Genomic DNA, 25,698 nt, shown 5'->3' with positions numbered 1-25,698 from the left:
GGGAGGCCCTGGGGGCGGAGGCGGCATTGCCTTGCTCTCCGGAAGGAGACGTGGCGGCGGTTAGGTCCCAGGCTCGCTGGACGCTTTGTAGTCCCGCCGCCTCCTCCTCCATCTCCTCCTCCTCCTCCTCTTCTCCTCTTTGGGCAGAGGAGGTTGTGGCGGCGGCTGGAGAAAGCGGCGGAGGATGGAGGAAGGAGGCGGCGGCGTGCGGAGTCTGGTCCCCGGAGGGCCAGTGTTACTGGTCCTCTGCGGCCTCCTGGAGGCGTCCGGCGGCGGCCGAGCGCTTCCCCAGCTCAGCGATGATATCCCTTTCCGAGTCAACTGGCCCGGCACCGAGTTCTCTCTGGTCAGTGTCGCGAATCCCGCAGCCATTTCGTCTTTCTGACGCTAAGGGTTAGACCCCATCCTTCGGTTTCCTTTGCTTTTTCCTTCCCAGAACCTTTTCTGCAAGCTCTTACCTTCCCTAAATCCAAGTTTCTTCTGCCCGGTGTTCATCCATCCATCCATTCATTCATTCAGGACGTTATGCGGAGGTGCCCTCCATGCTAACATTAGGATCCAGCAATCACTTGCTGTCCCTTTTTTAACCCTGCCGCAGTAGACCTTGCTTCCCTACATTCCCGCCTTGTGGAAGAAGCTTTCTTATAATCCCGTCAGGCATACTTCATCTTTCCTTTGGAGAACCAGTTGCAGCTCTTCCTTCAGCAGCAGCCTTCAGTATTACCACCCTAACGACACAACCCTACTGCAAACTCGAATTCCCTCTCCTTTTCGTTCTTCCTGTTTTGCTTCCACACCCAAACATACACAAATGCGCAGCTCCAGAGGAACCTTCTCCCTTAAAAGTTGTTTCCTAAAGAGGCCATGTGACTGTGAGATGTTAACAACCCTCTATGTGGAATACCTCTTGCAGTTTTACGACTGTTACTTAAGATCTCATGAGATTTTATGATGAATTTTCATACAGTGAAGCACATATTTATAATCCTACTAGAACGAAAATTCCTTTGGGGGCTAGTGGAAGGTCTTCCTGTTCACCTGTAGCTACTTAGGCTAATGAAACTTGTGCTCCTGTGATACTGTGTAGTAGTTAATTCTAACGTTTAAAAAAATCTTATTTCTAATTACCTGCAATCATTCAAGTTTGGAAACTGTTTTGTTATATGCCCTGTTACTGTTTCGTTGAGACATTATTAAGCGGTATCATAATACCAAAACAAGATTTACCAGGTTAAGAATTGGCAGTAGAGCTCAGTCAGAGCGTGCCTAGAATGCACAAGGCCCCAGGTTCGTTTAATCCCCAGCACCGGACAGGGAGACAGTATTTACAAGGCAAATATTATTCTAACCACTTAGCTTTCTACTTGCAAATATTCGCTTTTGCTTATACTGTATTTCACATTTGGTTTGTTTCTCCACCCTTCTGTTCCGTCCTGATAGCCCAATGATTCTCAAATTTACCTAGTAAATATTTAACTGAAAAGTCAGGTTTATTTTTGTATCAGTGCAATAAACTATTGATATTCAGTATTAAAAGACCTTTTTTAAAATTTTGTTATAAGTCAGATACAACCTTCGGAGGATTGGGATGAGAATACTCTAGTCCAGTCTGGGTTGTTTTTCCAAAAAGCACACTTGGAATGAAAGTGATAAATGTTTAAAAAAACAGTCATTAACTTTTTTTTACTCTTGCACCTGTGTTTAATTGAGAACAGCATGCACACTTATATGCAGATCTGAAAACTTACTGACCTATATACTGGATGACTAAATCTTAGAAGTTACTACCAAATTATCATTCAGTTTTTTTTCTGGCCCTGGTGTTTGCTGGCTAAAAAGGAGTTAAGGAAAAAGATCAGTCATAGTGTATGCTATACCAATGTTTCACATGTCTATCAACTTTATTTTGAAATTTTGTTTTTAATTACTTTTCTCTAGCAATGAGGTATAATCTAAGATGGACACATTTGAAGATTTGGGGTTAAGTCTGAGGTTTTTGAAAAAAAATAGTTATTCTTCTGTGGATGTGGCACAAGGTCTATGACCCTCGTGCAGAAATAAAGCTTAAGAGTCATTTTCATTGGTCTTTTTAAATTGTTTTAATACTTCTATTTAATTGAAACAACTGCCCTCCTCACCTGGCACTGCCATTTTTTTTTAATGGGCCAGTTGGTTGTATATTTATATATAACTAAGCAGCTGTATGAACTAGGGTAAGGTCCTTTGCCTCTCCACCATCTGAAATTGGAAGAGACTGGATTAGAAGTTGTTTTTTGTTTTGTTTTGTTTTGTTTTTTAGTTGTAGATGGACACAATACCTTTATTTTATTTATGTATTTTTTATGTGGTGCTGCAGATTGAACTCAGTGTGTCACATGTGCTAGGCAGGTGCTCTACCACTGAGCCACAACCCCAGCCCTAGAAGTTATTTCATTAATCTCTAAAATTCTCATCTGCTTTAAATTATCTTCCCATCCAGATATATCAAAATAAATGTTTTAGGGCTGGGGATGTGGCTCAAGCGGTAGCGCGCTCGCCTGGCAGGTGTACGGCCCGGGTTCGATCCTCAGCACCACATACAAACAGATGTTGTGTCCGCCAAAAACTAAAAAAAAATAAGTAAATATTAAAATTTAAAAAAAAATGTTTTATAATTCTTGCTTTTATATTTACTTAGAAATAGTATTAAGCACCAAAAAGGTATAATTTTTTTCATGTTTGTAATAACTAATAATTATGGTATTCTTTACTTACTAGTTTTTATCATCCACTTTTTGTGTATATATTTTTCTTCTGAAATTGTCATCTCTATGTCATTAAAGTATTCAATTTTTTATTATTTCATAGAATTCATGGATTTCATCAAATTGAACCACAAAATAAATCTAAGTTTCTACTTTTACTGTTTTTATGTATGTGTGTGTGTGTGAATAAAAGAATATATTCCTATTGAAAAACCTTCCCCAAGCACTAGCAAAAAATGTGAAAGTTCCTTTACTTTAAAGTACACCACTCTTTGATTCATTTCACCATATTAAAATTTGACTTTCTATTAAATCACTAGTAGATATTACCACTTACATTGAAATAATTTCTTTTAAGTTATATTTTAAAAAGTTTTATACTGTCTATAATGCTATACATTTCAAATTTTATTTATTTAGGTGTTAGGGATTGAACCTAGTGATGCTTTATCACTAAGCTACATCCCCAGTCCTTTTTTATTTTTTATTTTAATACACGGTCTTGCTAAATTGCTGAAGCTATCCCAGAACTTGCTATCCTCCTGCCTCAGCCTCCTGAGTCACTAGGATTATAGGCATGTGCCACTGCACCCAGCTATAAGGAGGCATATTAATAGTAGATCAAAAAATTCTTTTTAACTTAGAAAATCACAGGTTAGTTTTTTAGTTTTTTTTCCAGTAATTTCTATTACCAAAAAGTAGGGTGATACTAATTAAAAGTACACCTTGTGATCCGAATATATGACTCATTTCAGCAACGTGTTTTTGGGCAGAATTGCCATTTGGTCTATGTTACTGAAGAGAAAAATAGCCCTTCCTAAACTAATGAAAGATAAATTGTTGCATTAAGAAATGTCTTCCTGGGGCTGGGGCTCAGCCATAGCGCATTTGCCTGGCATATGAGAGGCACTGGGTTCGATTCTCAGCACCACATATAAATAAATTAAACAAAGGTCTATCAACAACTGAAATATATATAAAGAAAGAAATGCCTTTCTGGCACATGCCTGTAATCACAGCAACTCGGGAAGCTAAGGGAGGAGGAGTGCAATTTCGAAGCCAGCCTCAGCAACTTTGTGAGACCCTGTCTCAAAATAAGAAAAGGGCTAGGGATGTGGCTCAGTGGTTAAGTGCCCCTGGGTTCAATCCCTGGTACCAAAAAAAAAAAAAAAGGTCTTCCAAACCAGGCGCGGTGGAGCATGAGTCTCTAGTCCTAGAGATTCAGGAGGCTGAGGCAAGAGGATTGCAAATTTAGTCTCAGCAATTTAGCAAGACTCTGTCTCAAAAAAAAAAAAAAAAAAAAAAAAGGGTGCCAGCATGGTGGCACAATCCAATTAACTCTAGAAGCTGAGAAAAGAGGATAGCAAGTTTGCGACCAACCTCAGCAACTTAGTAAGGGCCTAAGCAACCTAGTGAGACCCTGTCTCAAAATTAAAAAGGACTGGGATGTAGTTCAGTGGTAAAGCACCCCTGGGTTCAATCTCCAGTACCATTCCCAATATCAAAATAATAAATAAAACAAAAAAGGCCAAGAATGGCTCAGCAGTACAGTGACCCAGGTTCAATCCCCAGTACTACAAAAACTAAAAGAATTGTCTTTCTTTGCTGGAGTTCCAAAAAAGCAGTTCTCTTTTCCATTATTAGCATTGTGATGAACATTTTAATAAGCTAGTCAATACTGCTGTAGAATTCAGCTGTGAAAATCAGAGTTGCAGGTACTTCACAAATAGACATGCATACATTTAAGTCACTGCTGTCCGCCTTCACTTCTGTATATGAATGATTTGACAAAACTCAGGCCATCCACTATGGAGTGAATGGAAAGCATGCTTTCCACAATTGATCATGTATTCTGGATACATCTGGAAAGCATCAAAAGACATTATAAACATTATGTCTTTTTTTTTTTTTTTTGGTACCAGGGATTGAACCCAGGAGCACTAAACCACTGAGCTAAATCCCCATCCCTTTTTTTGTATTTGAGACAGGGTCTCACTAAGTTGCTTAGGGCCTTGCTAAGTTGCTGAGGCTGGCTTTGAATTGACGATCCTTCTGCCTTAGCCTCCCAGGCCACTGGGATTACAGGTGTGCGCCAGGATTCCCAGCAAATATTATGTCTTAACAGCAAATTACTGGCCCAAATGAATATTTATGAGGATTCCTTCATCATAAATTTGGCTTTGCAACTCCTAATTTCCAATTTCTTTGATTCCATTATCTTCTATAATGGTCTTTTTAAATAATGATTCTTGACCATAAAACAGAAGTCCACATAGTAATCATTTCAAAGTTAATAAAAACTAATGTGAATGTGTTTAAAGTTATAAGCACACAGAGTGTGGAGACAATCCACTTGGGTTCTCTGGGCTCTGCTACTTCTAGCTGAGTTACCTTGGACAAATTGCTTATGCTCTGGCCTCTGGCGTTTTCTGTAGAAATGAGTATAATGATTGTTTTGAGGATTAACAAATTAATAAATGTAAAGCACTTAAAATGGTATAGTCACAGATCCTACATCTATAGAATCAGCCAACCTTGGATCAGAAATATTCCGGGGAAAATCTGTACTGAAAATATACAGACTTTTTTTTTTCTTATCATTCCCTAAACAATATAACAACTATTTACTTAACATTATAAGTTATTTAGAGACAATTTGAAATATAAGGGAGGGTGTTCAGAGGTTATGTGCAAATATTATGCTATTTTATACAAAGGACTTTCGCTTCTGTGAATTTGGCTCTGTCTGGGGGCTAGTTCTGGAAGCAAACCCCCCAAAATGCTGAGGGATGATGATATGTCATAGAGCTGATGCTGCTTTGTTCGTTTGTTTTATTGTCTTGGAAAAACATTGCCCTTATTTGAATTTGTGTTTAGGATTACATTGGTTCCAAGCTATACTGGTTATAGGTTAGAGTTGTTATTGTTAAACTAGAAAAAAACAGAGGTACTTAATAAGTAGTAATTCTTTTCTTGCTAGGAAGAGCCAAATAGTACATTGGTTTCTCCATACTTTGAAAAAAGTGAAGAGAGAATTGAATTATAATGGAATATGTACCAGAAGACAGAACTTTCTTTTTAGTTAAAATATCATCAGTTACATTAATTAAAGTGTTCATTTGAATTGTATCAGTTCATATGAACCATGTGAATTTGTTTGGTTTTATAGTGTAGAAAACTTTAAGGACAGTTTCACAGATATGTGCCAGGAATCAAAAAACTACAGCTATTGTACTGTCCCACCATCGAATCTTAAAAGGTTTTATTAGAACACAACCATGCCTATTTGTTTACACATTGTCTATATCCTCTGTTGCTGAAGTGACAGTGTTACAAAAGAAACTATATGGTCCACAAAACCTAAAATATTTATTAGCTGACTCTTCACAGAGGAAGTGAAGTTTGCTGGTTCCTGATATGTATGTTACAAAGTTAGGTCAGCACAGAGGATCAATAGTGATTTTCTTTTTACAGAAATTTATTTATGGATAAATTCGTAAATTCTCCAAATATGAAAAATACTGTATTACTTTATATTCAAGTATCCCATCCAACAAAATTTAGAGTTTTTAAGTAAATATAATAATGATTGTTTTGAGAATACAGAATGATAATTGATACAGATGATAATTGCTGATAGGAGCAATAAAGTGATGGTGCTTCTGTCTTTGGCTCAGGATATAGCTCAGTAGTTGATATGTGCTAAGCATATATGAGGCCCTAAATTTTTTTCCTATTGTGATGTAATATCACAATAAATTTTGTTATCTTAACATTGTCAGACTGTCTTCCCTGCTTTTGAAAATGTGTGTTAAAAATCTATTGAGGCAGGCACAGTTGTGCACTCTTGTAACCCCAGTGACCCAAGAGGCTGAGGCAGGAGATCACAAGTTCAAGGATAGCCTCAACAACTTAGCAAGGCCCAAAGCAAGTTAGTGAGACCCTATCTCAAGATTTATGAAAAGTAATAAAAATAAAGGAATGGGGATGTGGCTCACTGATCAAGTGCCCCTTTGGGGAGAAAAAAAAAAAAACTTCTGTTGAAATGATAAATTAGTTTGAGGAACCTTTGCTCTATTTGATATGATAAAATTTAACTGGGGAAAGTAGTGTTTATTTTTTATTCTATTTCTAGCCCACAACTGGAGTTTTGTACAAAGAAGATAATTATGTCATCATGACAACTGCACATAAAGAAAAATATAAATGCATACTTCCCCTTGTGACTAGTGGGGACGAGGTAAGTTTTTATAAATAGATTGATAATTCCTGTTACCAAAGATATTCATTTAAACATTGTAACCACATACTTTAAAAGAGAGTAATGAGATTTGTAATACCCTGTTTTAGCATGAAAGTCTTTTTCACTTTTATTATTCCTGAATTCTTTGATTTTGCGATTCATTTTGGAAAAATTAGTAGTCAATTATTAGTGTTTTAGATGAAAATTTAACTCCACACTTGCTTTCTTCTCTAGAAATGAGGGTTTTAAAACAAGATATAATTTTTAATATTATATATGATAGTTTTTATAAAGAATTTCTTATAAATAAATCTTTAGGTACCTTATGCATTCTCACTACCTTAGCTCATTCCCTTTTCTTTCTCCTAAAATGCCCTAACTGCCTCTTATCCATCCTTCAAGGCAAAGGAAAAAAAGACTTCTTTCAAGATGAAACAGGAGAGGCAGCATGGTAAAATGGAAAGGACACCAGCCTAGGAGCCAGGAGGCTGAGGTATAGGCTATAGTTAGCTGTGGAACCTTGAACAAATCTGAAACTTAATTCTTCCACTCAATGAAATTATTAAGCCAATTATATAATCTGTAAAATAGAAACATTAAACTCAGTACTTTTAAGTTTTGTTCAGATTTGAAATCTGTCCAAGACACCTGTTTAACTTTGTTTTAAATGTCCTTAAGACACAAATATACGCGTACATAACCACACACATACACATGGCATTCAAGTCTGAAATGTAAAAATATAGGAAACCAAAAAGTATCTTAAAACTTTCCAGTATATCCTACAACATTCAACCATTCTAAAACTTTTTATAGCTAGAATTTGTTTGAGTTACAGCACTTAAAATTTCTGAAATAGGTTTGTAAGAATTATTCAGAAAACTGATACTTAAAAACTTTTTTTTAAAAGTTGAAATAATGAAAGCTATGGTATTCTGTGGCTCCATACTTTATACTTAAATTCATTTGAAAGAAGTGGCATACTATAGGATCTTGTTAAAGATTTTGACTTTTTTCTTCTTTTATTTCTAAGCATTTGTGATTTAACCAGTGAGTTAATACCCAAACAGCAGAGTTGGTTGAAGTTCAAGGAAATTGTAAGTATTAAACTATAGTTCTTTCTTAGGAAGAAGAAAAGGATTATAAAGGCCCTAATCCAAGAGAGCTTTTGGAACCCCTGTTTAAACAAAGCAGTTGTTCCTACAGAGTATGTATTTTATGTTCATTTGATAACTAGAAAATAAATTTTGAGCAGCCAGTAGACCCCTGAAATTACTTCTGCATTTCTTTTTACTTTGTTATATCAAATTTTAAATTAGTTGCAAATCAAAGTTATTGCTAAATAGAATTTTGTTTATTTAAATTCCTAATAACAGTAGATGCTTAATAATACCAATATTAAATCATCATTTATCAAACTACTTTGAATGTTTTTCAGTTCAAAGGAAGTTTCTTTACCTAATAGAATTTTAATTTAAAATGCTAATTATTATGTTTAAGGCATGTAGAAAATTATCCCTAAACAAGGTAGTTATTATAGACTCAGGTATATTATAGATCAATTTCCTTTATATAATTCTTACATAGAGCTAATCAATGGAAATAATGAATAGGTTTCAGAAATTTCACATTTTTCTTGAGGCATAATTGTAAGTGTAATTTAATGAAACTTTACTGTAAATCCTTAGGGAAACCTACTACATTTTAAAGTATCAAAAAGTAATTCAAACATGCTAAGTGAAGTAAGCCAATCCCAAAAAACCAAAGGCCAAATGGTTTCTCTGATAGGATGCTGAGCCATAAGGGGGCAAGGGGCAGGTACAAGGGAAGAATGGAGGAACTTTGGGTTGAGGAGTGGGAAGAGAGGTGGTGGGGGGGTGGGATGGGATGGACATTATTACCCCTGTACCATTGGTATGATGGTACCAATGGTGTGGCTCTACATCATGTACGACCAGAAAAATGAAAAGTCGTGCTGCATTTGTGTAAAAAAATTTAAAAATGAAAAATAAAATAAAAATAAAAAGTAATTCAAATGAGTTATATGACTTTTATACTTTTAAATATATTCATCTTTCTTAGATTGAGTCTTATTGGACTTATGAAGTATGTCATGGAAAACACATTCGACAGTACCATGAAGAGAAAGAAACTGGCCAGGTATATTTTTTCTTCAAAATATAAAGTGTACAACATAATAAATGAGAAGTTTCATAATGAAATTGATAGTTTTAAAGTTGTATCCTGAAAAATGTATTTGCAAAATACTTACTGTATTTTTTTTTAATATAGAAAATAAATATTCATGAGTACTACCTTGGGAATATGTTGGCTAAGAACCTTCTATCTGAAAAAGGTTGGTCTCTACGCAGTGATTTGATAGTAATTCTGGAATTTGGTTTAACATTAACATTCAAATTGAAATTTAAGAGATTTAATTGGAGACTGTGAATTTTAAAACATGTTTCTGAGCTGTCCCTTAGAAAACTTTTTTGAAGTCTTTGTTTTTGTTATTTTCTAATTTGACAAACATGCTTTTTTTCTACTTATTAATGAAATTTTCAAAATCTAGTAGAATATTCATCTTAGTGTTAGTCTTTTGCTTGGTTTAAGCAATGTTTTTATACATGGAAATAGATGTATTCCTCAAATGTTGAAATATATATATTATTCTATATTATTCAGATTGGTCAATTAACTTTTCACTAAGATAAAATACTTCAAAAGAATATTATTATGACCATATTTTCTTCATGAAATTGAGTATTCCCTATGCAAAGTTGTGAAGATTTAATGTGACTATCCTTTCATACAAAAACTATTTCAAGGAAACTGAAAGTAGTTGGGGGTGTAGCTCAGTGGTAGGGTGACTCTGTAGCATGGGCAAGGATCTAAATTCAATTCCCTGCACCACCAAAATTAAAAGTAGTAAGACAAAATCATATGTATGTTTTGGATCTTCTTAAGGAAGTTTAAGATTATAAAATTGGTTAAAAACTTAGTCATTTGTATGTTATATATGTTACTGCTCATTCTTTACATTTACCTTTCTGTTATATTATTCCACAGAGCGAGAAGCAGAAGAAAAGGAAAAATCCAATGAGGCAAGTGACAAATGTTAGTTTTTTACTCTTAACATTTATTGTTTGTGAGATATGAATTTATACAACTTAGTTGACCTTAGAATATAGTCTTTGTGCGTCTTTATCTATGGAATAACTCAAGAATTAGGTACAAGAAAATATACAGCATATTTGATTTTTCTGAGAAAAGTTACATTGGAATCCTTCTATTTACTTACCAAAATAGGTAACTCTATCAATGATGTGTCTGGGAAAAGATTCTGTAATACCAGTATGACACTTGAGTGCTTAACAGTGGTTCCCTCTACTTAGCATTGAAAACAAGTATAGGCCAGGTGCAGTGGCACAAGACTGTATCCCCAATGACACAGGACTGAGGCAAGAGGCTCACAAGTTCCAAGCCAGTCTAGCAAGGCCTTAAGCAATTTAGTGAGACCCTGTCTTGAAATAAAAAAGAATTGGGGATATAGCCCAGTGGTAAAGCACCCTGGGTTCACACACTGCACTACCCAAAAAAATTACAGTAAGAGCTTTTGTATTTTTTTTCCTCCCATCTGCTCCTCACCCCCTATAAAACAGATAAACTATATATGTAAATAACAAGCTACTAGACAGCAAGCATCTTAAAAGCAGAGACTTTTTTTTGTTTTTTTGGTTTTTGTTTTTTAATCTCTTCACTCCACAGTGCAAAGCAATGTGTCACACATACTGCAGGTACTTTATAAAGGTTTATTAAGTAAGTGAATAAATAATGGCAAAAAATAGTATTATTTAAAAAGAATGATTCCTCAAAGTGCCTAATCATGATTTTTATTTTTTTATTTGTTGTAATTAGCTACACAATTTTTAAATACTGTATGTTTCAAGGAGTGCTCTTTGAATCCTGTTTCAAAAGATTTAATTTGACATTCTACCTTTGAGATAAAATATGTATTTACTGTGACTCTGAAGGATAGCAAGATGGAATTCAAAGTATGAAATGATAAAGGAAAAGTAAGAAAAGGGTAAAGGCAGAAAACTAATATTAGTTGAGCCCCAGTTTTAAGCCTGACACTGCCAAACCTGTAACAAAAGCTAATGTTTAATTTTCCAACAATTATTTATTTATTTAATCAAATTCATAATGGTAGTAATAAGCCAGTAAATTTAAAACTTCAAGCCCAGGATTCTAATTTCAGACAATAGCATACGAGAAATTCTCAAAATATTTTTCCCAGGAAACATTTATTACCTGTTTTGAATGAGGCACTGATGGTACAAAGTGATGCAAGATGAGATTCCTGCCTCTAAGAGCTTACTCAGATTATTAACAATATCTTTTTAAAGTTTATTATATTAGGGTTGGGGGTTGTGGCTCAGTGGTAGAGCACTTGCCTAGCACATGTGAAGCCCTGGGTTCAATCCTCAGTACCACATAAAAATAAATAAATAAAATAAAGCTATTAAAAAAAAAAAGTTGCCGGCCGCGGTAGCCCACACCTATAATCCCAGCAGCTCAGGAGGCTGAGACAGAAGGATCGAGAGTTCAAAGCCAGACTTAGCAAAAACCGAGGCACTAAACCCTCGTAGACCCTGCCTCTAAATAAAATCCAAAAACTAGGGCTGGGGATGTAGCTCAGTGGTCGAGTGTCCCTGAGTACAATCCCCGGTACCCAAAACAACAACAACAAAAAGTTCATTATAGTAGACTTTTGTTCTTTATTATTTTTTTTTTTTTTTAAGAGAGAGAGAGAGGGAATTTTAATATTTATTGTTTAGTTTTCGGCGGACACAACATCTTTGTATGTTTTGCTGAGGATCGAACCCGGGCCGCACGCATGCCAGGCGAGCGTGCTACCGCTTGAGCCACATCCCCAGCCCAGACTTTTGTTCTTATAGAAAAAAAGCATGTGAGATAACTCTTTAAGAATCTTTGTCTTCTCTTAATTTTCTTTTCCTAGACTTGAATAGATTTAATTTAGGAGTTAAAGTACTATTTTAGAAGATAAGTGTTTTTACTGTTTCACCCAAGTTTTTGATAAATAAACCTTCAGAGTTGTAGAATCTAAACTCTCAACAGCCATTCTCTATTGAGTTCAGTGAAAGCTATAAACAGCCCAGTATAGTAAGTTCTTACATCTTATCATTGAGGATAACTCATATTAATATTATCTTGTAGCTCTTTATATAAATGCATATTAAATTAACATCTTAATTTTAGTATCAAATGATTTTTCTTTTTGCTATATTAAGTTACACACTTACTCAAATAAGAACTTCAAAATCAAAACACTAGAGAATGAACTTGAAAATAAATGTTACCTTTCTAAGTAAAATGTAGTTTTCTTCCTTTTAGAATCATAAGTGCTTCTTCCACCCTCAACCCCACCTCAATTTCTAATGAAAAGTCTTTATACTCTGTTTTTTTAAGATTCCCACTAAAAATATCGAAGGTCAGATGACACCCTACTATCCTGTGGGAATGGGAAATGGTACACCTTGTAGTTTGAAACAGAACCGGCCCAGATCAAGTACTGTGATGTACATATGTCATCCTGAATCTAAGCATGAAATTCTTTCAGTAGCTGAAGTTACAACTTGTGAATATGAAGTTGTCATTTTGACACCACTCTTGTGCAATCATCCTAAATATAGGTAGGATGTGCATTTAATATTTTAAACACATGCTCTAAAATATTCTGTGCTTCGCTTTAATGCTTTCTTCTTACTGAACAGGTTCAGAGCATCTCCTGTGAATGACATATTTTGCCAGTCACTGCCAGGATCTCCATTTAAACCCCTCACTCTGAGACAGTTGGAGCAGCAGGAAGAAATACTACGGGTGCCTTTTAGGAGAAATAAAGAGGTATAAGAATTATCTAATGATAGTTTCTCAATGCTTCCTTTTCCAGATTTCAGAACATATATCAATATTTTGATGATTCCTATAGCATAGTTGTAAAACAATATATTTTAGCACAGATTTTTAACTTTCAGTTCCTTTCATTGATTTCAGTTCTTTTCCTAAGTCTTAGTTCATCAGTGTTCTTCAACCACTTCTGTATGCTGCTTTCCCCTTGTGATGCACCATCTTACCTTTTCATCACTTTTCACTTCTAGACCTAGCCATGTAAATTTTTAGTCATCTTCCATCTTTTTTTTCTCTTTCATACTGATATTGAACAAGTCAAATATTTGTGTCATTTGTCTTACCCATCTCTTCTTTTATCTCTAACTCTTATCATTCACTAAGAGCCATCAGTGTTATCTTCTAAATGCTCTTCAATCCTCTCAGTAGTTCAGGACCTCATCTCCTAGGGCTAGAACCAATCTCACATATCCCCTTTCTAATTCTTGTTTTTTTTGTTGTTGTTTTTGTTTTAGGTTATTTTTTTGGCAGGGGGGTTACAGGTGATTAATCAGGGCCACTCAACCACTGAGCCACATCGCCAGCCCTATTTTGTATTTTATTTAGAGACAGGGTCTGAGTTATTTAGCACCTCACTTTTACTGAGGCTGCTTTGAACTCAAAATTCTCCTGTCTCCGCTTCCCAAACTGCTGGGATTATAGGTGTGAGCCACTGTGCCCAGCCGCTTTCTAATTCTTCCCACACAGCTTATGAAAATGCTTTTCCTAAAATGAGCTTTTATTATATATGTAATCTTTGGTGGTTAACATGATCTATACCAGAGGATAAAATCACTGTTCAAAAAATGCATGCTTCTTTGTGATTTGGTCTCAGCCTCATCTTTCATCACCATTTGCTTTATCCCAGATGTTTTAAAGAACTTAGAGTTTCCTACAAGGACCATGTTCTTTCTGGCTCCCTGCCTTTGAAGATACTGTTTTCCTCCTTTTACTATTGCTTCATCCCCTCCTTCCCTTTCACCTTAAAACTTATATAAGATGTAATTTCAGTGACACTTTTTTTTTTTTTTTAGAAATGAGCCAGGATTTCCATTGGATTAGTCTAAGAAGGGAGAAATTTTTATACTTCATTGGCCTAGTATTTTATCAGTCTTTTATTATAGCACTTCCATGGCAAAATCTTATTGTTTTACATATGGTTATTACATTAAACTGGAGAGCAAAAGAAAGTATGTTTTATTTACCGTGGGGTTTCCAGCTCCCTGCAAGATGCTAGGTATGTTATGAGTACTTAACAGTGGTTTAACTATTTAGCAAAGGCCTATTTCGTCCCTTCCTCCTGAGTAACTTTTGCATCATATATACTCTGACCAACACTGTCAATCCGATAGGAAAAGGAAAGTGATCTTAACATTAATTCCTGGTTTGATTTGGAGTACTATATTAAAAGTTTTGCGCTAGAATTCTCTTCTGGCCTTCTTGTAGTGACATAAGTACTAAAATTAACCCAGTGCAAATGTTCCATAAATCCCAACTATCATTAATCTTCCAGGAAAAAGTACTCATTTACTTTTCTTTGAATATATGTTGTTTTATCTGTCAGTTGAGAAAAACCAATTTTTTTAAAAGCCTTCATAGATAAAGCTGGACACAGTGGTGCACTCCTATATCTCAGCGACTCAGGAGGTTGAGGCTGGAGGATCACAAGTTCAAGGCCAACCTCAGCAATTTAGTGAGACTTTGTCTCAAAATAAAAATAAAAAAGGGCTGAGGGTGTCGTTCAGTGGTAGAGCACCCCAGGGTTCAGTTTCCAATATCAAAAAAAAAAAAAAACATTTTAATTAAATAAAAATAAATCTAAATAAATACCTAAAATATGATTACATGGCACTGGAGCTGAATAGTACAGTATGTGTTTCCCATAAGTAAGTCCCTGGGTTCAATCCTCTGCACCAAAATTAAAAATGATCACAGCATATCTTTTCTTAATATCTATAACATAATGCCCACACCTCTGAGCTGTAGTTACCCACAATATAGTGCCTGCTTATGTCTTGAGTTTTAAATAATATAGTCAAATACCTTTGCTTTTACTTCTTCTGCCAGTCCCCATGTATGTACATGTAGGCACTAAACACATACACATATATAGACATAAATCATGAATTATTATTCATGTTTCAAGAATTAATCAAGAGTTTTCTCTTTGTGAAATCTTTTTTTAATATTTTTTAAATTATAAATGGATTTTTTTGTTTTATTTATTTATTTATATGTGGTGCTGAGGATTGAACTCAGGGCCTCACACATGCCAGGCAAGCACTCTACCACTGAGCCACAACTCCAGCCCATGAAATCTTAATATTTCAATCCTGGTCAAAGTTCATTTGAGTCTTCCCTACTAAATTTCATGTTCCTCCGGGGCAACAACCAGATTCTACTATATTGAATACCTGTAACCAACATTCATATTCATTCTCACCCATCTCATCTTTTTTTTTAATATTTATTTTTTAGTTGTAGATGGACACAATATCTTTATTTTATTTTATGCGGTGCTGAAGATCAAACCCAGGGCCTCACACGCGCTAGGCAAGCGCTCTACCACTGAGCCACAACCCCAGCCCTCACCGATCTCATCTTAACCATCTTCATTTTTTACGCTTCATTTTACGCTTCATTTTTTACGCTTCTCCAAAACTAAATGTATGGACACAAAGCCTACCAAGTATCAAAGTACCTTGTAAGAATAATGAGACAAAATATATGAAATGAAAATTATCCCTTTATGTTTGGAATGGTCTCCATACTCCTAACTGGCAGATGAAACTAACATTTATTTAGCACTTTTTCTATACTACTAAGTGTTGCAAAGTCCATTTTCTTGTAACACATTAAAATAAGCAGAACTCTTATTTTACAAATGTGCTACAGCTTAAAAATAACAAATTATCACTGAAAAATTAAATGTGGTATAAAATCTCTTAAACATGTCTGCTTAATTTTAGGAAGATCTGCAATCAACTAAAGAAGAGAGATTTCCAGCGATCCACAAACCTATTGCTATTGGCTCTCAGCCAATGCTCACTGTTGGAACAACCCACATATCCAAACTGACAGATGACCAACTCATAAAAGAGTTCCTTAGTGGTTCTTACTGCTTCCATGGGGTAAGAAGTGGACCTTCAGTTTAAAATTTTATCTGACAACTTTTACCTGTCAGTTATTTAATCAATGGTCACTAGCAACACTGCAAAAAGGTTTATGTCAGTGAGGCACAGTGGTGCACATCTATAATCCCAGTGGCTCCAGAGGCTGAGGCAGTAGGATCACGAGTTCAAAGCTAGCTTCAGCAACAGCAACTCAGTGAGACCGTGTCTCTAAATAAAATACAAAAAGAGCTGGGGATGCGGTGAGTGGTTAAGTGCTGGTACCAAAAAAAAAAAAAAAAAAATGGCAGCAGGGTGTGGTTTATTCCTGGTACCAAAAATATAAATTAAAAAACAGGGTGGGGGGAGGTTTATGTCTATACAGAAATGGCAGAATCTTCAGGTGAATTCTGATGGACATTTTCTCTGTGGAATCTCATACTCCACATTTCTATCATCTAATCCATTACCAATATATTCTCCTTATTCACAGTAAAACACCACCTTTCCTGTAGCAATCATGTATGATTCTGGTTGATTTTATGTCCTACATTTTGGTTATATAGAGATCACAATTTAAACTGGAGTTAACATCTTCCTTTACAAAGGTAAAATTTTGCCCCTGCACCAGTGGGAAATACATTTAAAAGTAGAATTTTTGTTTCATCTTATTTACGAAGTCATTGCAGCATTTATTCTTTGTATTTATCTTTTCTTATTTCTTGGTGATTTCTAATTTTCAACCATATTATTGCTATTACAGGTTATAAAAATTACCTATATTTTCATCACTATCATGGGTAGTGTTAAGTCAGTCCACAATACCCCTTTCTCTGTACATCATTTTATAAACTATGTTTTCTTTCCTTTAGGGTGTTGGTTGGTGGAAATATGAATTCTGCTATGGAAAACATGTACATCAGTACCATGAGGTATAGAAAAGCACTTCTATATCATTCTATCACTAGGTTAAAGGACGTTTTATTGTTGTTTAATGTTAGGAACTGAACCCAGGGCCTTATGCATGCTGGACAAGCGTTATGCCCCTAAACTACTTTTCCAGCCTTGGATTAAAGTTTTTAAAATCTTTTGTAGAAAAAAAAGGAGAGGCAAGGAATAGTGATGCACACCTGTAATCCCAGCCACTCAGGAGGCTGAGATAGGAGGATCATAAATTTAAGGCCAGCCTGGGCAACTTGTAAGACCCTGTCTCAAAATCAAAGGGCTAAAGATGTAGCTCAGTACAGCCTCTCTGGGTTGAATCCTTAGTGCTATTGGGGGAAAAGAATGAAGGAGGGAAATCGATATTATTTTTAATTGTGAGATGATATTACCATGGAAAGTACTAACCAAAGTATTACCAGATTTTGGAAAGTTAAAAAAAAAAAAAAAAAAACCTAATTGTAACTAAATCATCTTGAAGTAACATTGCTTACTAACTAGTCATATTACTTATATTACTAAGAGCCTGGTAGAATGATGGGCTGTTGTGTCTGTTCCTTCTTAGCTTTGATCAAAAAATTAATCATTTATATAATTCACCTTTAAATTAAGAAAATGAATGGCAAAATGGTATATTAACCATAGAATCAGCCAGGTGCAGGGTCACATATCTGCAATCCCAGCTACTCAGGAGGCTGAGGCAGGAAGATCAAAAGTTCAAGGCAAGCCTGGGCTATTTATCAAGATACAGTCTCCAAATAAAATTTTTAAAAGGGTTGGGGATATAACTCAAAGGCAGAAGAACACTCCTGGGTTTAATCCCTTAACTACACATACACACACATATCAATAAGTAAAATTGGGTAAACTTAGCAAGTTTCTCAGCTAAAAAGAAGATACTATTTCATCTAAATTTAAAGTGTTTTAAGATTTACATATAAGATTTACATATGATGATAGGCTCACACCTATCATCCCAGTGGCTTGGGAGGCTGAGACAGGAGGATCACAAGTTGGAGGTCAGCCTCAGCAATTTAGCAAGGCCATAAGCAACTTATCGAGACCCTGTTTAAAAATAAAAACGGGTAGGGATGTGACTCAGTACCAGGTTCAATCCCTGGTACCAAAAAAAAATGTACATATGTAAGTTTTTATTCTTCCTGTTATTTATTCTTCTCTAAATAAGGTAGTATATTCTCCCATGTTGATCCAACCTACTTAAATTCTGAGATTCAAACTCCAATAATTTTATTTGTTGATAGTTGTATTTTGTTTGTTAAGGTAACTGGCAAACATTGAAGACAAACTCTAATTAATAAAATTGGCCTCACCAGGCACAGTGATACACATTTGTAGTCCCAGCTACTGGGGAAGTTGAGGCAGGATGATCACAAGTTCAAGGCCAGCCTCAAGCAACTTAGGGAGACCCTATCTCAAAATAAAAAAGTAACTCAGTAGTAGAGCACTTGCCTAATATGCACCTGCCCATGTGTTCAAGCCACAGTGCCACAAAAAATTAACAAATACTGGGCCAGTCATAGTGGGGCACACATGTAATTCCAGCAACTCAGTAAGCTAAGGCAAGAGAATCACAAGTTCAAAGCCAGTCTCAGCAACTTAGGGAAGCCCCGAGCAACTAGGCAAGACCCTGTCTCAAAATAAAAAATAAAAAGACTGGGGATATTGCTCAATGGTAAAGCATCTCTGGGTTCAGTTACCAGTACCTAAATAAATAAATATTGGCTTGACTGCTCCAAAAGGCTTTTTTTCATTCCCTGAAAAAGATTATAATTAGTATTTTTAAAATATTGTATTTTTATGTACAAGATGTTTTAAGCTTATCTTAAATTCCAAGAAAAGCTGAGCATGGTGGTGCACACCTATAATCCCAGTGGCTGGGAGGCTGAGGCAGGAGGATTGTAGGTTCAAAGCCAGCCTCAGCAGCTTAGCAAAAGCCCTAAGCAACTTAGCGAGACCCTGTCTCAAGATAAAAAATAAAAAGGGCTGGGTATGTGGTTCAGTGGTTAAGCGCCCCTAGGCTCAATCCCTGCTACCAAAAAAAAAAAAAAAAATTATAAGAAGGATCATACAATTCACCTTCCACATTAAAATTATCCAAAACATATGAGGCATTTATAAGCTATTTTTTCTTCACTTAAACTTGAGAAGTTTCATTTAAGCATTCTTTCCATTTGTTCTTACCTCTTCACAGATGTTTTCTTTCTAAAAACATTTGTTACTACAGAAAAAGGATGAAGTGCCATACAATTGAAATCCAGATGACCCTCAATGACTTTTTTAATTGAAGGAGTATATGCCAGAAATTAAAAATAAAAAGTTAATTTCTTTTCTGCCATCCTCCCTCTTCCCAAAAATAAGTGCTGTTAACATTTTCATAGTTTAACTGTCTATAAGAAAAAAATGCAAGTGCTTAAATTTTGGTATGATCTTTTTATTTCTACAGAAGGGATTATGCACTACTTTGTACTTATTCTTTTCACTTATCATCTTGGAGATGTTTTTACATCTCATTCTTTTCAGCACTTACATAGAATTATGACTCTTGCTTAACAGTGTATTTAACCAGACCCTACTGATGGACTTTTAAGTTCTTTCAGTTTTTGTAGTGATAGTGATTTAGTGAAATTTTTAAATAGTTATGTTGCTGTACTTTTGCCTGTATATTCAGAAAACACATTTCTAGCAATGTACATGCATGATGAAAAATTACTTCCCAGAAGACCAGCAGTTAACACTCCCAATAAAATGGTGGTTTTCACACACATTTAACAACACTATAGGTTTTACCAAACTTAATTTGTTCAAGGTCATATAACCTAGAGCTTTCTGAGGGACTTTGCTCAATGCTTTGGGAGATAGAAAAATAATAGTAACTAACAAATACAGTGCTCACCAGGCACAGTAGCACACACCTGTAATCCCAGCAATTCGGGAGGCTAAAGCAGAAGGATGGCAAGTTCAAAGTCCGCCTCAACCGTTTAGTGAGCTCTTCAGCAACTTAGTGAGACCCTGTCTCAAAATTTAGTGCTAAAGTGCCACTGGGTTCAATCCCCAGTATCAAAAAAATATATGGTGTTCATTTTTTGCTGGGCACTAAGAACTTAATACATATTATCTCATTTAATCCTCATAACAAAGGTATTATAATTCTAAGATGAAGAAACAGAAAACATACTTTAGTAACTCGCCTAAAATCACATAGGTAGTAAATAGTAAAACTGAAATTCAAACACAGGAAATTTTGCTCCCTGTCTAACCTCTTAAACACTTCATTTTGCTGCTCTAATCTCTGTCTAGGAACTTAAAGTCTAGTTGCTGAAAAAAATAAAATATATAATAGCTGTGTCTTTCATTAGCTTATTGTAAGCAGTGGCCTTGCGTGTTTCATTTACCATTGAAGGGATTTTTCATTCTACTAATGAGGAGTATATTGTTGCCTGGCCTAGAATATGAAGGAAAGAAAAAGAGGAAGGCAAAGACATAGGAAGGAGAAGAAGAAAAGATAAAGAAGGACATGTACACATAAGATCCATATAAGTACACAGTATTTAAAAAATAATAAAGCAGGATGGGGAAGAATCATAGTAGTATGTAGTTGTGAAATCTAGGAATGAGAGATTACACTTTTGGTTGTGGGGATGGCGTGCTGGCAGAGAAAATGTAAAGAAAGAATCTGATGCCAAAAAAAAATCTCCAGGAAAGACTTTATACGACTGATAGATGGAAAAGAGTGAGAAGATGTAAGAGTTAGAAATAGCTACATCTAGATCTAGCCCAACTACAAATTAGTTATCATTATTCAGAGAAACAGAGAATGAAGAAGATAACGTCTGCTCACTGAGTTTGACTAACATCATTATATCTAAGTCCCATATCCTGTGTACAGATGAAAATAAAGACTAGACCCTGTAAGAGGGTCGGGTCGTCAGCATAAATGTTTTGTGATGATGTCAGGCATGCATTATCAAAAATATTTTTTCATGTATTAGGACAAAGATAGTGGGAAAACCTCGGTGGTTGTGGGGACATGGAACCAAGAAGAGCATATTGAGTGGGCCAAGAAGAATACTGCTAGAGCATATCATCTTCAGGACGACGGCACCCAAACAGTCAGGTAAAGACTGCCTTTATTTGCCTTTGGATCTGAGAACTTTTAAAACCCAGAATATTGATAAACATAAAAATATAAACATGTAAGCAAGATCCTAGGTCAGGGTTTTTACAGGGGTCATGTTTTAGATGATTTTCTTTTTGTGGAGAACCAAAACAGTATAATTGGTAAGACCACAGTCCCTGGAGCCTGGCCACTTGGACTGAAATGCTGGCTGGCTCTTCACTTATTACCTTAGGTAAATTACATCCAAGTTTCATTTCTCTTGTCTAATGGTATTGCCTCATATGATCCTTATGACATTTAAGTGAAATAATTCCTGCGAAGGGCAGTGCCTGGCAATAGCATGAAGTAAACTTTGGCTGCTGCCTTTGTGATGGCGGTAATAGGCTAATGATTGGCAGTGGTATTAGTGACAATGGCTCAGTTCTATTAGAACTGAGACTATAAAGCATTTGCCTCTTTCATGGGTAATGTTTGTTTAATTCTGTTATTCTATTTAAATATACTCTGACATTTCCTTTTGTTGTGCAGTTTTTGTAACATAAACGGTTGAAAATAATTGATTAGTAGCTTTATTTAAAACTATCTCATGGGCTGGGTATGTGGCTCAAGTGGTAGCGCGCTCGCCTGGCATGCGTGCGGCCCGAGTTCGATCCTCAGCACCACATACAAACAAAGATGTTGTGTCCGCCGAAAACTAAAAAGTAAATATTAAAAAAAAAATTTTAAATTAAAAAAAAAACTATCTCATATCTCTTTGGGGCTATGTGGGTATATTTTTATATAACAAATAAATTAATCTCATTTCCCAAGGAAAACTAAGTTTTTGTTTTTGTTTTTTTAATGGTGCTGGAGATTGAACCCAGGGTCTTGTATATGCAAGGCAAGCACTCGACCAACTGAGCTATATCCCCAGTCCCCCCAAGGAAAACTAAGCTTTAATTTTTCTCGTAGTTTCTTGCCCAGTAAATTTTAAATTTTGGGGAGTGAGTTGGGGATCAAACCCAGAGGTGCTCTACCACTGAGCTACATCCCCATCCCTGTTTTTATTTTATTTTAAGTTGCTAGTGCTGACCTCAAACTTGTGATCCTCCTGCCTCAGCCTCCCAAGCTGCTGGGAAGCTGCATGCACCACTGTCTCTGGCTTAAATACTCATTCTTGGTCCTTCTCAGGTGATACCTTGGTGTGGTGTTGAGAGATTGTTTTCAGAATGTGCTGACTTTTCAGGCAAGCCAAAATCAATGTTAGCAAAATTATGATATAGTCATTTAAATATTCTAACGGGGCTGGGGTGGTGGCTCAGTGGTAGAGCACTTGCCTAGCATTGTAAGGCACTGGGTTCAATTCTCAGCACCATATACAAATATATGAATAAAATAAAAGTCCATCAATTTCTAAAAAATTTTTTAAAAAGAAAGATCTTTTTTAAATAAATAAATAAATATTCTAACATACTCAATAGTCTGTTTTATGCTTATATGTGTTTTGTGTGAAAATATTTTATGGTATCATGTACAACAAATTTTGAAGTATAGGAAGGTAAAACTAACAAAATCAAAAGCTTTTGGGGGGATATTGCACATTTGAGATTTATAGCTTGGCCTACCTAGACTTATCTCTTGGATCACTTACAGTACAGTATTGCAACAGGATTAGCTTGATGGAGGACAAAAACAATTGTTCCACAAAACAAACAATATAATTGGTTGGGAAAATGGATAACTTTTTAAAACAACTTTTTTAAGGGAGTCTAACCTCATTTATTTATATAGAAATGCTGTACAAATTGAATACAGTATCTCTAATTTATATTATCTTTATAAATATATAAAGACTGTCCCTGTGAAAACCCTCATCACCATCATCTTATCCAACCCATTACAGTTATTCCTTACCCATTACTATTACTGAATTATGATATTTTTAGTTTAATAAAGCTTGTTTCTCCAATTTAGGATGGTGTCACATTTTTATGGAAATGGGGATATTTGTGATATAACTGACAAACCAAGACAGGTGACTGTAAAACTAAAGTAAGTTGAAATTATCAACTCGTGCTTTATACCTTTCTCCTTTACCTATATCCTACATTAAAAAGTCTTCTATAAATATAAAATATAATTATGAATAATTATTAAATTATATTATTTAAATTGCATTAGATTATGCTGGCTCACTTAAATAGATCTTTGTAGGCTAAGTTGATAACTATAAAAAATAATCTTATTTTGTATCATTTGGGCAGTGCCTTAAAGTACTCTCTATTTTAGGTGTAAAGAATCAGATTCTCCTCATGCTGTTACTGTGTATATGCTAGAGCCTCACTCCTGTCAGTATATTCTTGGGGTAAGTAAAAAGAAAATAATCAAAAATTCAGTTTTGGACCTCATTTTAATTTTTTGCATTAAGTCTGAAAAGGACCTTCATTAGACTCCAAGACTTAATATATGGTGCCCATACTACTTCTGTAAGACCTGACATGTCTAATTGAGGTTTAATTTACATCAAATAAAATGCACAGGTCTTAAATGTTGAATTTGATGTACTTTAACATATATTGTCATCCAAAACAAAGTATCTGTTACTGAAGAAAATTTTCTCATATCTGTATCCATTAAACACACCTTATCCCCCTCTCCAAAAAATACCGCTTTCTAATCCCTCCTCCATGATGACTTGCTGGTACTGGGGATTGAACCAGGAACGTGGCACATACTAGGCAAGCAGTCTACCACTGAGTTCTTTTGCTGGTTTTTTTGTTTTTTTGAGACAGGATCTTGCTAAGTTACCCAAGCTGTCCTTGAGCTTGTAATCCTCCTTCTGTTAGTCTCTCAAATCACTGGGATACATATCTGGCTCAATTTGAGTCCCTTCCAAAGTTATAAATTATTTCCCTGTATTTCCCCACTCTGTCCAGTGCATTGAATGAATTCATCTGTGATAAATTTTTCATCTCTAAAATTTCCATTTGGTTCTTTTTCTATGGTTTCCTTTTTATCTGCTGAAATTCCCTTCAGTCATACATGTTATCTGCCTTTTCTAATGTTGTCGTCATCAATCATTTTGTTTCTGTTACAGGTTTGGTTTGTTTTTTTTTTGTTTTTGTTTTTGTTTTTTTTTTGGTACAGGGGATTGAACCCAGGGCACTTAACCACTGAGCCCTTTTGTTATTGTTGTTTCTAGACAGGTTCTGGCTAAGTTGCTAAGGCTGTCTTTAAACTTGGAATCCTCCTGCCTTAGCCTCCTGAGCCACTGGGATTATAGGCATGCACTACCATGCCCAGCTTCATCTTATTTTTTATAACTGTTATAACTGATAATTTCAACATCTGACCCATCTTTGAGTTACGTTTTTCTTTGCCTTTTAAATACAACTAATTATTTTTCCATAATATTCTATCATTTTTGACATATAAGATCTAGCAATTTCTTATTCCTGTGCTTCACACTTTTTCTCCCTTGTCTCCTATCTCATATTTTATATACATGACTAAAAATTGTTTTAATTTTGTAGGTATGATGTTGGATGATTTATCCAAAACAAGGACTCATACACATTTAGCAAATGTATTCATTTAGCAAAATAATACTGAATAAAGTATGCAACTTTTTAATGGCTTTGTTGTTCTTTTTTTCTTTAGGTTGAATCTCCAGTGATCTGTAAAATCTTAGATACAGCAGATGAAAATGGACTTCTTTCTCTCCCCAACTAAAGGACATTAAAGCTGAAGGGAAAAAAAAGATCATTGAAAGTCATGATTTCTTTCTGACCATGTGTCTCATTATAGCGTTCTCAGCCATTGAACCTCATCTAAAGGATCATCTAAAATGACTCTAAACCACTTTGTGAATATATATGTGTATATAAGAGGTTATTGATAAACTTCTAAGGCAGACATTTGTCTCACTTTTTTCATTTTTGTTGTGTCTTATGAATGGATTTATGTTATGTCTTTGCTTGGATGATGTGATTCTGAAATAAACCTCATCCAAGCAAGTTGGAGTCCAGCCTATTCAAATGTTATAATGGTTGTACTTACTGAAAAGATTTTAAATAATAGATTTATTATGTAAATTATGTATAAATAGCTAATGAAGTAAAGATAATGAAGAAAGATATAGGAGGTTGTTTAAATGAGAGATCCTGTAAAATATGTAAATTTTAGTGCCTGAAATCCTTTCAACAAACTTTATATAACAGCTGCTCTCTGCCAGGCATTAAACTAGAAATGGGCACACAGTAGTCTCACAGGTGAGTTTTCTTTACCACTATTACTCTGAAGAAACTTAACTTGTGATAGGTTGCCTCTCTCTCCAAACTTTTATATATTTCTTTCTTCATCTTGAGTGTGTTTACTCCCAGAGTATCTGGTGTAGACAATTGATTAATCCCTGATTTAAAATGATTTACTCTAACAAAACACACTGTGCTGGCTATCCATTTTACTTGTCTACTGTATACTACAGATCTTAGGTCTGGACAATTTTATAGTACAATATTTATTTTAAAGTAAATAAAATGTCCACAAGCAGTGTTGTCATGTAATCAATGG

General features: G+C 35.2%; 2 protein-coding genes across 3 annotated transcripts in view; one reads left to right on the top strand and one right to left on the bottom strand.

The window, feature by feature from the left end:
* Positions 1 to 25,698, bottom strand: part of Asb3 (ankyrin repeat and SOCS box containing 3) — a 167,198-nt gene that overhangs the window by 120,343 nt on the left and 21,157 nt on the right. The window contains exon 1 of one of the 2 annotated variants that reach the window (XM_058573157.1): positions 459 to 753. The exons of the other annotated variant lie outside the window; for it this stretch is intronic. The gene's annotated coding sequence lies outside the window, so the exon portion shown is untranslated. Of the gene's footprint in view, positions 1 to 458; positions 754 to 25,698 lie in introns of those variants that run through there. 2 annotated transcript variants of the gene reach the window in all.
* Erlec1 (endoplasmic reticulum lectin 1) lies at positions 16 to 25,691 on the top strand. Its single transcript, XM_046424114.2, has 14 exons — positions 16 to 346; positions 6,880 to 6,984; positions 8,114 to 8,194; positions 9,070 to 9,147; positions 9,280 to 9,343; positions 10,057 to 10,091; positions 12,481 to 12,704; positions 12,786 to 12,915; positions 15,927 to 16,088; positions 16,940 to 16,999; positions 21,020 to 21,144; positions 23,101 to 23,178; positions 23,416 to 23,491; positions 24,787 to 25,691. Exons 1-14 carry the CDS (start codon positions 185 to 187, stop codon positions 24,856 to 24,858), a joined length of 1,452 nt encoding a protein of 483 aa, XP_046280070.1. The 5' UTR covers positions 16 to 184; the 3' UTR covers positions 24,859 to 25,691.

This window comes from Marmota monax, unplaced genomic scaffold, assembly GCF_021218885.2.
Source record: "Marmota monax isolate L192 unplaced genomic scaffold, Marmota_monax_Labrador192_F-V1.1 WCK01_AAM20220418_F8-fsc00015, whole genome shotgun sequence".
NCBI lineage: Eukaryota > Metazoa > Chordata > Mammalia > Rodentia > Sciuridae > Marmota > Marmota monax.
This window is presented reverse-complemented; position numbering and strand designations above follow the sequence as displayed.